Raw genomic sequence first — 15,493 nt, 5'->3', positions numbered from 1 at the left:
TGTCCGCGGCCTGTTAGGAACCAGGCTGCACAGCAGGAGGTGAGCAGCAGGTGAGTGAGCGAGCGAAGCTTCATCTGCCGCTGCCCATCGCTCACATTACCGCCTGAGCCATCTTTGCATTACTGCTTAACCCATCCCTGCGCCTAGCACAGGGCTTCCTAGAGAAGGAATGAACGAATGAATCTTCAGGTGTCTGCGGGCTGCTCGGGGAGAAGGAGGCCCTTGGGCAAGCTTTCTGTCCCACCTTGCTTTCTGAGCCCACTTAACCTCTTCTACAGCCCTGTTTCTGCCTTTTGAATACCATGAAGCCCCAGGTTGCCTTCTGTTTTTCAGAGGCCCTCATACCGTTCAACCAGGAGTCTCCAATATACCACCTTTCCCTACTCCAAATGAGGTAGCACAGCCTTTGAACTTAGGCTAACCTGGGTTCAAGTTTCAGCTTCACTAGTGACTTGCTCCATGACTGTGGTCTCAGTTTCTTCATCTGTAAAGTGAGGATGGTAATTACTCACTCTACATGGATTTGTTGTGAGGAATGTTCTTAAATGTAAGTAATGTACAGACCTCTTTTAAAGGAAAATTAATTCTCCTGGAACTTCAATGTTTGCCCAAATTTGTTTTATTATAATGTTACTTAAACACATACAAATGTAAAATTCTAGCTATAAATTCCATGTCTTTATGCAATCAAAAAAAAATTACAAATTAAATGCAAATAAAACTATAACAATAAAATAAAAATTAACAACTTTAATGCAACAGATGATATTTTGCTGAAATTAAATCACTGATGTGGGGTTTAATGGATGTTAATTGTTTTACTTGTCAACTTGAGTCTTCTGATTTTCATATGAAACATCAGACTATCATATTATTTGTCCTTTTAAACAGTGTATTTTTAGGTACTAGTCCATTATTTTAATGGGCCAATTGATTTATAGTGCACCCCCCCCAAATTTTAAATGTTTTTTAATTGGAAAAATAAAGACCATTTATGCTAGGATGACCAGTTTATGCCAGTCCTACCCAGGATTTTCCCTCTTTTATTTTTTTTAGTTTTTTGGCCACGCTGCGTAGCTTGCAGGGTCTTAGTTCCCCAGCCAGGTATTAAACCCGGGCCACGGTAGTGAAAGCCCAGAATCCTAACCACTAAGCCTGGGATCCCTTCCCCACCAGGGAACTGACTTTTGAAAAAGAAAGTCCTAAGTCCAAGAGCACCCCACTCAGTCCCGGGTGAACCAGGATGATGGGTCACCTTACTTTCTGCTGTTGTCAGTTGGTTCTGTTCATAGATGGGCTCTCTGCCTCATTCGTCCTGTGCACAGTGTGACTTGCATACTGCAGGGGATGAATTCTTCAGAGATCAGCAAGTCTGTTCCGTAAAGAGTCTTGTGTACACTTCTCCTGTCACTTTTCCTTATTCAACAAACTGTTTTGGCATATAGCTTGCACTGATGCCGTTTGGCCTTTCTAAGTCGATTACTGATGTTAAATAACCAGCTGCTAGGATACTCAACCCCCCAAATCTCACCAGCTTATCCCACATGTTGGCAAACTTTTTCTATAAAGGACAAGATAGTTAATATTTTAGGCTTGCAGGCCATACAGTCTCTGTGGGCCAACTCCGCCATCATAATGCGAAAGTAGCCATAGAAAATACGTAAATGAATGGACATGGGCTAGATTGGTTGACCCTGGCTTTATTATATGTTTATTTCTTGTTCACATCTGTCTAATGAAGGTCAGGTGGCTCTCCTGGGTATTTCTCCTCCAAGCAGTGACTCAGGGCTCCCCCAGCTGGATGGAGAATGAGGAACATGGAAGACTGGGAATGGTCTATATCCATATCTATCTATCTATTGCTTATATAAGTCACTATATACATCTGTTTATATATCTGTATAAAATTTTGCTTTTCAGTGCAAATCATATGTACATGAGTTTCATTGAACTAAAAGCAAAATTTTTAAATTCTGAAACTCAAGAGAGCCTGTGAATGCATCTTTTGACCCTAGGGGGTCCATGAACCTCAGGTAGGAAATGCTGCTATGAGAAAATTAGCTCAGACCCTAGTGTGTAGGAAGTGTTATGTAGTTGCTATTTGTTATTTTTATCAGAGATTTATCAGCCTGAATAATTTACACTAAGTTGTATATGGGGTTTAACTTTTCTTTGGGTTATTTTTTTATTGCACAATTAATACATGTCCATTAGATTGGGTTGCCTCAAAAGTTCGTTCGGGTTTTTCCGTAAGATCTTATGGAAAACAGAATAGAAAAATTAGAAAATCTGTTTTTTCATATAAAAGAAAATTTCAAATTTCTCTTTGTTCCATCATGCAGAGATAATGACTTATTACATTATATAATGATTTACATTTAAAAACAGGAGCTAGTTAACTTAAATGAATCCCTAATTGGAAAAGTGTTTTGTGGAAAAGAGTGTGAAGCTGGATACCTTTTGATATTCTTACTGAGTTGGGGCTAGGCTGGTTTTGCCCTCCCAGGCCCTTGGGCCCCAGGAAACCCCTGGAAATAGAGTTGTCGTTAGGGGAAGGAGAATGGATTACTCTAACAAAGTGCAAATTAGGAGCCTGTTAGTGGACACAGCCTCCTTTACCAGATCAGCAAGCAGATTTCTAAGGTATCCATTGTTCTTGATTGATTTTGGATAGAGCAAATGTGTATATAAACAGGAGTCCCTAACTTGCTGACTGCTAGTAGCTACTCTGAGCCTAAGCGTTGAAGTTGTTTGGCTGTCAGGAGTGTGGGAGGGGAGAAGTAGGGGACAGAGGTATTAGGGTGGCCCCTAATACTAGTTAAGAGCTGGATCTCAGCTGGTTTTTAGCATCTGAAGAAGTGCTCCTTGCCAACAATGACCATGCCAAGGCCTTTAGACAGTAGGACAAGGGAAAATGAAAATGAGATCTTGCAGTGGACAGGAGAGGAACTTGCATTGTCCATCTCTTCCCATCCCCCAGCATGGGCTAATTCAATCAGAATTTGTGAAACTGAGTTGACTTTAAAAATGACAATGACAAAAGCAGCTGGGGTGGTGTCATTGCGTTACATGTGTTGACATTAATGTTTCACACTGGGATCCTACTCTGGGGTGGGGAAGAAGGGCTTTAAGGAAAGAAAAGTCAAAAACAATAAAACGGACAGAATCTTCCTAGATCAGAAGTCAGTTAATTAAATTGGCTTCCTATATATGTGTTTTACTTAAAATGTTTAATATGTCAGGTGGATGTGGGAAAGGAGTCATTTTAACCAAGAGCTGCAGAGCAAATAGAATCCAGTTAGGATTTTGCTATTTGGGAAATGGACCACGGGGTAGACGTTGGAGGATCTTGTACCAGAAGCTGGGCTGCCTCAGTCAGTGTGGCCCAGAGAGCTCCCAGAGACTGCTGTGGCTTCTCTTGGCTCTGCATAAAGGGAAAGGTTAGCTGCTGTTTTAGGAGGCATGCCCTAGATTCATTGCTCTTTCCTGTATGAGGGCCTTTCAAAAAAGGGTCTCAGTGGTTTTAGTATACATTCTTGATGAGATCTCCACAATACACCCTAAGTGACCAGACCGTTATGAAAAGATATCATTAGTTTGAAAACTCACATACTCTTAATGTGATATTGCCTTAATGGTCTTGAGAGGAGGTAGTGGGGGTGAGGGGAAGAAATGAGCGTTTTTGCACACTCAGTTTGGTGCCCCTAATAGCCATTATCTCATTTATTCCTTATAAGCAACGTATCTTTATAATATATAAGCTGAGGATCAGAGACAGGTAGTTATTTACCCAAGGTCATGCAGTTTGGTAAGGGGCAGAGCTAAAATAGGGCAAGTAATAAAATAAGATGCCTGTGCTCTTTGTGACCAGGCCTGACAACATGGCTATAAATTATCCTAGTTATTTATTGGTTGCTTGAGTCATAGAGGACTGACTGTGTGTTGTTTCTTTTCATTCTGTTGTATTAGCAAACATTTTCATTGTCTAGATTGTCCTCGTGTATGGAAGTGTAACATATGCAGCCTGTTTAATTTTGTATTTGTAAATGTGACTTGATTTCCTTTTTGGCAACAGCTACTGTCTAGAGAAAAGGAAAGATTTTTCTTTGTGTCTGTTTAAAGTGACAGAAATATTGGAGTAAGTAATAAAGATGGAAAGCATTAATTACATACTTCTAAGAATTTAAAGGTCAGACAAGCTAAATATGTATGTTTTGCTCACTGGAATGTGTCTGTTGAGATTGTGCCAGGATAACTTTGTTCCTACAATAAAAGCACATATTTTAGATAGCCATCAACTTACTTTGGTATCCAAAAATTATACCAGATTGTTGCTTTGGTTGCTATATATCTTAAAAGTTTGGGACTCACATTTCTGATGTTAATGTGATTTGTTTCATGATCCACCCCCTTTGGCCATGTTTAGTTACTATGTCTCATTTTGCTTTCCTCTGTTCTCCCCTCAGCTTGTGTTGGAGTCTGTCAGCTGCTGCTATGTACCTGTCAGGCTAGTGACTAGTAATGTTTATTAATACAGCATCAGTCTTGCTGTTGAAAAAACCGTGATGCTTCTCAGAAGGGTGCAATAGAACGAAGCTTTTGATTTCCAGATCCTGTCTGCACTGTGTGGTGAATACATTCTCAGATGTTATGCAGTTCACTGACCTGACAGTTGTGGAACCCCGCCTGGGACCCCATTTCAGCAGGACATATTTGAACAGAAACAGTTTGCAAAACTTTACACACTTAAACTCCTGCCAAGGCAAACTGTTAGCCACTTGAGTTTGTTATAAATACCCAGTGGCAGTGGTTGGAGGTAGCCCACGGTGTGTTTTATATTCTGAACTGAATGTGAGTGTCTTTGCGGTTATATAGAGTAGTAAATAATTGAGTTTGATTAGGGAGAGGGACCTCATTATCCCCCACCTGTGCCCAGCTGGAAGGGGAGGGTCGAAATGAAGCCATTAGCTGTCTCTCTTACTGGCATCTCAAAGAGCTCAAATACATCTGTGTCTTATTTTCTTTTCTGGCACAATCAGTCGAGCAAGCTAAGCAGGCATGACCGGATTTGGCAAGTCCCAAGGACTCTGGCAAAGATAGACAAGGAGAAGGCGGAGGGCAGTCATTTTGGCTTCTCACTGCCCATTAGTCTAGTGAGTTATGTTTTTGGAAAATGTCTCTTTTGAAAAAGAGTACATTTGTCCAATGTCAAATATCACATACTCACGCAATACGCTTTGATCTTTAAAAAAAAAATTTTGTCAGCGCAAGGGGAAACAAAATGTGGCATTCCCACTAGTGTAAACTCTCTTTATGGATAAAGAAATACCCGAAGGACTTCCTTTAAAGCAGGCATGCTGCAGTTATTATAAGGCTTTCTCTTGCTCATATATTTTCATTTTCTACCTTGAAATGCTCAAAAATGAACATGCATGGAATTGGGACCAGAACAGGCTGGGAACCAAAGGAGTACGTCTTCATCACGATTATGAACTGGTCAGGACTGGAGGAGGGAGTGCTACTCTTGGCAGCCTTTTCCCACTTTCACAAACTGATACTGTGGCTCAGGAAACCAGGACGTTTTCCAAGGACTTTTAAAAAGCAGTCTCGTAGGTCATATGGTTAGTCTAAGAGCTGGGACATTTATAAGGACATTTATAATCAAACTGAATTTGTTACAGTGGGAGTTGACCTTTTCCATAGATTGGGCAGTGGTTCCAATCTGGAAGATACACTCTCTGGAAGTCTCTTCTTCCCCTTAGTCCCCCCAAACTCCCTTGGCCATAGGGAGGTTTGAAACACAGGCTTTGGAGTCTGGCTGACCTGGGTTCAAGTCCTGGTTCCTCCACTTCTTAGCTGCGTAATTCCAGGTATGTGTCTCAGCCTTGCCAAACCTCAATTTCCTCCATTATAAAATGGGACTGATGATAACACCTACCTTTTCTGGGAGGATTAAATGAACAAAGTAAGTGCTCAGTAAATGTTGACTGAAGTCATTTTCTCATCATTATATATCACTTCTTTGTATGAAGAAAAGCTGATAGTTACTATATCATCTATTGCTTATTAAACATTTATTTTATGACAGGTATTATGTTAATTATTTTAGAAGTATTTAGCCCTGACAGCAATCTTATAGTCTAAGAATTAGCCTCATTTTGTAGATGAGAAAACTAGAAGTTAGAGAGATTATATCATTTACCCAAGGAAGGCAGAGCTGGGACTCCAAAGCAGGCTGTATTCTAGAACTTGCTGTGCTCTGCTGCCTTCTGGTGTTGCCACCATTTTTTCAGTATGATGCAGAGCTAAATGACAGCTATGTCTTGAGACCTCCCCACTAAGAAGCTTCTCTGATCCCCCTCACCCCTACCGGCTGGGTTCAGTGCCCCTGTGTTTTGGCAGCACTCTGAGCTTGCCTTCATCTTTGTGCTTATCATGCAGAGCTGTAATTCTTTGTTTGCTTCTTTGTCTTTCTCTCCCACTGGACTGTGCTACTTGGATTAAGGACCGTATTGTTGATTTTTGAATCCAAAATAGGATCTTTAATAGATGAGTGACCTCAGGTAAATTCCCTAATATTTCCAGCCTCAGTTTTTGCAAAATGGATATAACTTATTAGTGCCTATTTTAGGGTAGAATGAGTTAATGCAGATTTAAAAGGCTTAACACAGCACTTGGCACATACTAAGTGCTCAGTAGGTAGTAGATGCTACTATTATTGTTTTAATTGTTGAATAATAACATCTTGAACTCTGCAGAAGCAGACACTTAATAAATCTCGCTGGATTTCTCTGCATTATCACCATGATTTTTTTTTTTTTTTTTTTTTTTTTTTTTTGTGGTACGCGGGCCTCTCACTGTTGTGGCCTCTCCCGTTGCGGAGCACAGGCTCCAGACGCGCAGGCTTAGCGGCCATGGCTCATGGGCCCAGCTGCTCTGCGGCATGTGGGATCCTCCCGGACCGGGGCACGAACCCGTGTCCCCTGCATCGGCAGGCGGACTCTCAACCACTGTGCCACCAGGGAAGCCCACCATGATTTTTGACTTCCACCATCCCCACCCAAAGCTGAGTTAAGCCGAGGTAGAACGTACCTACTTCTCTGGTTTACTCTCTCAAAAAGGAAAACCTTAAAACTGGAGCCCAGGGTGCCCTGCTTTGAGCTTCAGGGGGGTTTTGATGCCTGGGCCAGGGGCTGCCTACTGATAGTGTCCCAGTGCTGCCACCATGCCCAGCCAATTGCACATTTTCATGGCCCTGTGTTATCAATTATGAGCAATGAAGGTTGAGATCCATTCCCCCAAATAAGCAGTATCTCCTGGGGGTTTGGGGGAAATGGGCTGAATGGGGCCTCTTCTCTTGGGGTGATGACTTGGGACAGGGGAACACAAGAGAAGGAACATCATAAACCCCTTTTACTGTTTGCCAGCCTTAGTTCCAGGTGCTTGGCATTCATTGTCTATTTTATCCTCCTGGCAATTCTGTAGGGACATGGCCTCCTCATTTCGTGGACACAACTGAGGTTCCCACATGTTAAGACAACATTTTGGTTAGCCATGGAGCCAGGATTTGAACCAAAAGGTATTTAACTCCCAACCCATGTGTCTTCCTCTCCAATATGTTGCCTTCCAACTTGGGTTCTGATTCCAGCTCTGCCCCTATAAATAAAATCTAAGCTTCTCAGATAAAGACCTGTGCCCCTACTTCTCTCTTTGTCCACCGCCGCCTCTAGTTCAGTGCTTAGTGCAGAAATGCTCATTGTGTTAGGTTAATGCTGGTATAAAAACTTCCCTCTGTTAACTGAGTGGCTTTGCACTGGGACAGAACTGAATTCCTCAAGTAAGTAATCTCTTTTTAAAATACCCATACGTTTTTCAGTGTTTACGAGACTTGACAGGACCTAACTTGGAATTGACTGAAGCACTCCTGCCAGCATTCAGTCAGCTCCCTGAGGTGGTGCTTCATCCTGGACCCAGCACGGGCAACCCAAGGAGCTGCAGAAGGGCAGCTGCTTCTTCCAGTGCCCCTAGAATGCCCTGCACTGGCAGAAAAGAAGCTGTCTGTCCACGAGGGGGGCTGGGGGAGGAGCAGTTTCCTAGCTGAGAGTGGGTTTGCAGCCCACCTGTCTGTCCATCCATCTGCCTGTCTATCCAAGGGCTGGTCATCCCCAGCGCAGGTCACAACCCAGAGACTGAAATGCAGTGCCATGAAGAAGGGAAGCAGGGCTAGCACCCTCCCCGCCTGCTGCCCCGGGTCCCCCAAGATCATCGTCTCCTCAGTCTCAGACCCAGTGCCCAACATCAAATAAAAGTGCCTTTACACGATGTATTTCCGTAGACATTTTAGAAAGCCCATAAAAAATCCTGGATATGAAGAAATGAGGCATAAAACCCAGACTCTTTTGAAGTCAAGCTGAAAATTGTGGTAGCAGGTCTCCATATCCATTTATTAAATGGGAGCACAACTTAACAGTTGCACCTACATGGATTCTGAGAACCACTTAGATCCTGTACTCTTGTGTTTTAGAAACATTAAGTGCTGTAGACTTGGGACAAGATCCAATGTTGGCGTTCGTCTGGAGGGAGAGGAGTGAGTGGAGTGCGAGGCTGACCTGAGGAAACTTTCATTAAGTCTGGCTGAGGGCGCAGGACGTGGGTCACAACCTCTTTCTCCTTTAAATGTGCACGTTTTCACCGAAACGTAGCCCCAGAGTGAGATCCCGCACACCCGCGAAGGCACATTCCGAGTGCCGAGCATGCCCCTTCCCTTCACTGTTGTTTTCATTTTCCTCTCATGAACCTTGCTACCCTGGCTTCAGCACAGAGACTGTAAAGGAAGATGGAGAGCCGAGTTACCTCAGAATGATCACTATCGTTAACATTCACGGGTGGTTCACTTATCATTCCTGACTGCACAGACATGGCAGCCGCTCGGAAGCGTCCGCAGGTGTAGCATGGTGATACATATTACATTGTGCCACAATGGATTTATGTATTCTGTAACAAAAGAAAAGTGTAATGAAAAAATACAGAAGGTAATCCTTTATTCCTCCACCACACAGTTTATCAGTAATGCCTATGGATGATAAGTGCCAGGGATTTCCTCCACATGCTTTAACCTTGTCACCCAGGTATGTTTGGGTAAAATGACAGAAAAATACAGACTAGGGATTTTCCTCTGTTCAAAGATCTTTTCAAAGGACACTTTTAATTATGGAAGTTAGTCCAAACACAAGGCTACCTTTTGAGCTTTTAGTCTGCCTTCGCTGAAAAGATAAATGTATTGGTTGGAAATAACGCTATCAGCCAGCAGCAGATTAGGAGAGAATGTAAGCAATTTACAAGCAGACTCAAATCTCAAATAGTTCAGGTGGAACCCAGACAGATGGAAGTTTGGGAGATCTAGCCCAATACTAGCTTGCGAGTACCCAAGAACTGGTGTTCCTTTTAGGTCCTACTCATCCATCGCCCAGCATATTGTCACAGATGGAGCGCATACTGACTTCCGAGGAGAGAGCAGGGGAAGGCAAGTCTGAACGCGAATGATTGGCATTTGTTCCAAACACACACTGGCCTAGTGCCAGAGCAAATACCCACAAGTTTATAAATGCACAAGGCACTTTACATTTCAGAACTCTTGCCAGAGCATCACTTACTACCTGGCTCCCTAAATATAGTTTTAAAAAAAGAGCTATTTCTTATTTTGCTTTGATCAGTAAAATAAACTTTTAAAGATTGTTCTGGGATGGGGTCCAGCTTCTGAGGTAAAGAGCGGCCGGGGCTCAGGCATGATTCAGTAACAGAGTGTTCAGTAAAATTAGCTTGACAGTTCTCAGGCCTGCTGTTCGAGAGCAAAACTTGACCAAGTTAAAATGGATGATCGTGCTGGCTAGACCAGCATCGGCTTTTGCCTTTTAACAAATGGAATGTCAAGGATTAAACAGCAGGAGGGGGTGTGGAGGGGGTGTGGAGATGTCTTTGTATTAGGGAAGCAAATTGGGTCCTTGGTTTTGAGATCAGCCCCCAGCCCCCTTGGAAAGCCAGCCACCTGGTTGGGTCCAAACTAGGTTTAAGACCCCTTCCCAGTCTGTCCTACCATTGGGAAGCTTTTCCATGGCTTAGCTTGGGGCTTGGCTTTTCTTTCAGTTTTCTTGTCAGTATGAAGTTCTGCCATGTTTTTTGGCTGTGTTCCGCTTTGAGATTCTTATGGGGAAATGGGAATGCAACCAAACTCCTTGTGGCAATTCCCATGTTCCATAGTTGGAAACTTGGGTCCCATTTGTTACATGAGCTGCTTGGAATTGGCCTGTTTTGTTTCAGTGCCCAAGCATAGTGAGTAGTATTTGTGATACCTCCTATTGCAGTTGACGGTCGTAGTGAAGTTATCCCTCACCCAGGGATGGGCTTCTTTTTTAAGGCTACTTGTTCCTTACCAGTTTTTTCTTATCTAGATGACCGCCCCCCACCCCAAGTGTGATTGGCTAGAAGCTTATAAGTAGTGTTACTATTTTGTCATAATTATTTACGCTTCAGCTAATATTTTGCTTGACCTTCTAAGACTAAGTAGATTAAAACATTACTACTGAAGTGTACAGAGACTGTGTATTTTTTTTAATGCTTGTTTATTTATTTATTTATTTGCTTGCCAGTTAGGGAGAGTCTTTGTTTTCCTTATTCTAAATTGCTTTGGGCTATCATATCCACCCCCCATTTTCCCTCCAGGGCTCCATGAGCTTTAATATAATGGTAGTATCTGCCTGCAGTGACATCTACTGACACAAGCCAACTTTATCGTTTGTTCTTGCTGCAGGATTTGGCTTGGGAACCAACACTAGGAAGCCATGGTACTAGTGACCCACACAGACCAATTGGATTCAATTTAAGATAAATAGAAACATCTTTCCTAATTCTGCCCTCTCTTTCACTTGGAACCGTTCATATTAGAAGGCTTTTCTCGCGCGTGCGCGCGCTCTCTCTCTTTCTCGCATTAGAAGTTTGTTTATTTAACCCTTTTCAAAATAATTGACACTTGATTGTACACTTACTCAAACTGAAACTCAGTGAGGGCTGTATTAACATCCCTGTGGTTGAATATTGGTCTTGATTTAATGTTTGTCTTTTCCTACAGAAATGCTGCTCATGGATTCTCCCTTATTCAGGTGGACAACACAAAGGTCACCATGAAAGAAATCTTGCTAAAGGCAGTGAAGCGAAGAAAAGGATCCCAGAAAATTTCAGGTGGGACAGTTAAATCATACTCTGGCAACAGAAGCTTAACCCTTAGTTAAAAGTGCTGGGTGTGGGTGTGGGTATGGGTGGGTGTTTGATGGCTGGCTGGATTGGTTCAGATGTCATTGCTGGGTTCAATAGCAAGTGTACAGAAGAGTGATTTTAAGCTGCCCCTGGGCCCAAGGAAGGGATTGGGTCAGTGACATATGTGAGAAGAATGTGTCCGTGTCACTTATGGAAGCTTCATCATTAATTTGCGATAGATTAAGACAGAGCTACTTGAGCTAACTATTAGTTGGCGTAAAGCTGTCTGGAAAACTGATTTAACCCTAAATTTGAAGCACTGCTTTTAATTTCATGTTTTCATGTAGTTTTCCTTGGGGGAATTTTTGGTTGCTAGTGTTTGGGGTATAGAATAAAAGAAAACATTTTTTCATTTTTACCAAAATGAGGGCAACTGTAAAAAAAAATTTTTTTTAAGATAAATCACTTGACACAAGTAGCTGTTAATCGCTAATTCCTCATTACTCAATTTATACAGAAAATAAGCTTGTGGTATTAGCTGTAATATTTAAAGGATATGAGAAAAGAAAATATTCCCAATATTGAGAAATAATTATCTTGAGAAATAGCTCAAAGATTTATCACACCGTAGACAACTTTAGTATAAATCAACCTATCTATGACATGTCAGATATCTTAGCTTTGTAAGCAAATGAGACTTCTTAAACACCTTTGGTTTTATGTTTTGGAAAGGGAAAAAAAGCATGGCTCGGGTTGAGGAAAATAGTTCTGTGTTCCTTTTAAGGGGAGGAATATAATCTGTTCCAGATTTAATTAGCTATCTTCAGATGAAAGCTGAAGTTTTAATAAAAGTTAGAAGAGATAACACAGTGAAGGACACGGATGAGCTGTCTCAAGGCCATATTCCAAGGGAACGATAAGAGCTGTAAAAAATGGCAGAGGAGAGCAATTGAATGGAGCAATGAAAATCTGATTCTCATAAAAAAGAGAGAGAGAGAGATGCTGGTAGGGGTGGTTGTAGATGAGACCTGCTAGCGTCTGCAAGCAATTTGGATGTTTGCCAGGAGTCATTGTTCACCCTCGGCTGTGGCGGCTCCGTCCAGATGTGCCAACTGCACGTTTCGGCTTTTGCCAGCTGACTGCACCGTTTGATAACCAGCTCTCTGGATGCCCATCACTGGCCGCAGAGATAGAATTAAATGATGATGATCTTCCCACAAGTTGGGAGAGGAAACAATGCATATAAATCTTGATTTCATCTCAGCATGAGAAGTCTTTATCCATCATCACTCATAATGAACAAGTCGTTAGCTGGGATGAATGGTGTTCTGGTTTTTCCAAACACCTCTTTTGTTCATTTTTTGGGTGACTTTTATCCATTGCATGGGGGTCAAACCTCTTTGCATTTAAGGGATGATTGAAGAGGCATAGCCTCTACTTTCCCAGGGGAAAGTAGAAATTTAGGGTTCTAGGTGCCAATCTAATAGCATTTAAACAGTTTCAGATATTTAAAGGTGTTAAATAAGCATTCTTCTACCTTTAGGATCCTGGTTTTTTCGTCTTGTTTTTGTCCCTAAATTTTTTATATAATAGTGTATTTTATGACATATTTATTATATTCTGAGATAGCTTTATTCTGAATTACCCAAGAGGAGGTAGGACTTTTTTAACCTTCTTAATAGGAATTCTGCTGTCGCACATTTTTTAGATCATGAAAGCTCTGTGAACTCACTGGGATACAGCTGAACCAGTGTCTTTCCCTCCGTCTCCAGCCATCCCTGTCCAATTGCCTACCTATTTATCTGTGTCCATCTCCAGCAGCCACGTTTATCATACACACATTTATTTATGTTCACCTTTGTGTACACATCCCTGCCATTTCCATCAGAGTCTTTGCCATATCATTGGCAAAGAGTTAGGACTCGTTGTCTGAAAAACAGTCATCTGCATTATTTATTCCTTTTCATACTAGAGAAGTCAGTTGAGATTGATGCATTTACATAAATTACTGTCCCATTTTCTTGATCCAAAAAGCTTTTTAAAATAAAAAGCTCTTTCTATTGCTTTGTTAAGTCTGGTCTCATGAAATAGAGGGATTATCTCCAGTTTGGAAAAGATGTTTATTTAAAGTTAACCTGGTAAAGGCAGGGTATATTTTGTGTTTTGGAACTTTGTATTGTGGAGTGGACTTGTTTTGGAGGGTGATTAATGAAGGGGAAAATCGTCCTGTCATAGAAAGAAACACAAGTACATTTACTCAAAAAAAAAAAAAAAAGTCTGTTAGTGCTCACAGTTGGCTGTGAAATACTTATTACTTACCCATTATGACACAAGAACTTAGTCATGAACTTGGTGTCAGGAGATGCCAGGTTAGAGACACTCATCCTGCACTTCCTAAGCCTCTACCACAGTGACCCGCTCAGTCTTTGCAAGAAGGTGCCCGCCATGCCCCAGTGTCTGGCTCAGCCCTCTCTTCAAACAGCTTTCACCTGATTGAGTGCAGAACAGCACTTGTCTCTTTGCTACTATTATTTAATTTAAGTGAGAAGGGAGAAATAGCACTTGAGATTAGATAGCATGTGCCATGTGGGGTCAAGAGTTCTCACACTGCTTGTGCCTTAGAGGTTAGTCGTATTAGACCAGGATTTCAGAACTCCTTTCATAGGCTGACAGTGAACTCTAGCTGCTTACTCAACAAACCTTTAACATCTCTCATCTTTTTTTTCCCGAATGACCATACAACTCTCTGTTTAACAATAATAAATTGAGAACTTAAACTGTTTCATTATTAAATCAAGCTGTGGACTTAATGACTGGCCTAGTGTTTAAATACTCTGTTGCCCTTCCCCCTGGCATTCCCTCACCAATTTTCATTTGTAGAAAATCAGAAGGTGATAGATATTTGAGCAAAAGAATTCTTCTTTGTTTAGGTAAATAGCTTTGTCAATGGAAACCTCTAGGGTTTTAAAATATTTTTGCTTTTTATGGATAGAATATCATTACAGATACTTGCAACTGATCTAAAATTTTGACTTGCATTATTTGTAATTATTTCATCCAGTCATAACTATTTATGAACACTGCAGGGTTTTTTCTATTAATATTCATGGACTGAACTTACAGTAATCTTTTCATAGTGTGTCCCAGTCAGTTCTCTGCTAAGGCCTTTTTTTTTTTTTTTTTTTTTGCCGTACGCAGGCCTCTCACTGTTGTGGCCTCTCCTGTTGCAGAGCACAGGCTCCGGACGCGCAGGCTCAGCGGCCATGGCTCACGGGCCCAGCCGCTCCACGGCATGTGGGATCTTCCCGGACCGGGGCACAAACCTGTGTCCCCTGCATCGGCAGGCGGACTCTCAACCACTGCGCCACCAGGGAAGCCCAAGGCCTATTTTTTTAAGCCCATTTTTAAATGTCTCTTTTAAAAGTCTCTCTCCAGCTTTTCATTTTATTACTGACCTACTTGACATTTGGAATCTACTTGCATTGGCAGAAAGTCCCCATGATTTAAGAAAATTGTAAACGGAGAATCCAGTTTTAGAAGAATTAGCTGAGACTTCTTTACTAATTTTAACAGTTGGGTGGGTATGTTTTTAACGTAATGACGAGTAGCCTGTCAGGTCCCTTGATTTAACCAGTAAAATACACTAACCTGTTTAGTGAGTAAAGGCCTTAGTTTGTCAAGTTCTCCTTTTATCAAGTTCATCCTCACAATCAGTGATGACCTTCTGAGCTTCTTAGTATTTTGATGTTGTTTAAAATGTTATTACACACCAACCTTTACCAGCCTCCTGAAGCATGATGTTGGGTATGACGGAGGCACTTGAGAAATGGAGGTACACTTAAATTCAGTTGTAACGCTGATGCAGAAATAGAGGTGTCTCTGGGTCTACAAAAGAGAGAAGGCTTCGAAGCAGGATTTTCTAAGTAGAATAGTGATCTGTATGGCTCTATTTCAATATTTGTTGTTATTATAAAATGGAGGAGTTTTTCATTATCATCTGCTGAGAGATTGAACCAGAAGCATATCAACTTCTTCTCACCCCTGTCCATTCTTGCCTTTTGATGTGAAAGACAAATTTTTATTAGTCTGATCTAATTTTTATTAGATCCTTTTTGAAAAGTTCTTACAATATTAATAAGACTTACGACATTAATTCCTACTTTTCCCATACAAAATTTCACCTAGAATTTGAAAGATAAATGTTAGCTTTGTCAAGTGAACTCCCTCTTAACATCTCTGTTTG

The 15,493-nt window shown here is 41.5% G+C and overlaps 1 protein-coding gene across 3 annotated transcripts in view; it reads left to right on the top strand.

Moving 5' to 3' along the window:
- MAPKAP1 (MAPK associated protein 1) overlaps positions 1 to 15,493 on the top strand; it is a 229,787-nt gene that overhangs the window by 125,866 nt on the left and 88,428 nt on the right. For all 3 annotated transcript variants that reach the window (XM_065878524.1, XM_065878526.1, XM_065878525.1), the window contains one exon: positions 11,126 to 11,235. In XM_065878524.1, coding sequence (XP_065734596.1) covers positions 11,126 to 11,235 — 110 coding nt within the window. The remainder of the gene's footprint in view (positions 1 to 11,125; positions 11,236 to 15,493) is intronic.

Source organism: Phocoena phocoena, chromosome 6, assembly GCF_963924675.1.
Source record: "Phocoena phocoena chromosome 6, mPhoPho1.1, whole genome shotgun sequence".
Taxonomy (NCBI): domain Eukaryota; kingdom Metazoa; phylum Chordata; class Mammalia; order Artiodactyla; family Phocoenidae; genus Phocoena; species Phocoena phocoena.
Note: the sequence above shows the minus strand (reverse complement) of the source record. Positions and strands in the feature narration are given on the sequence as shown.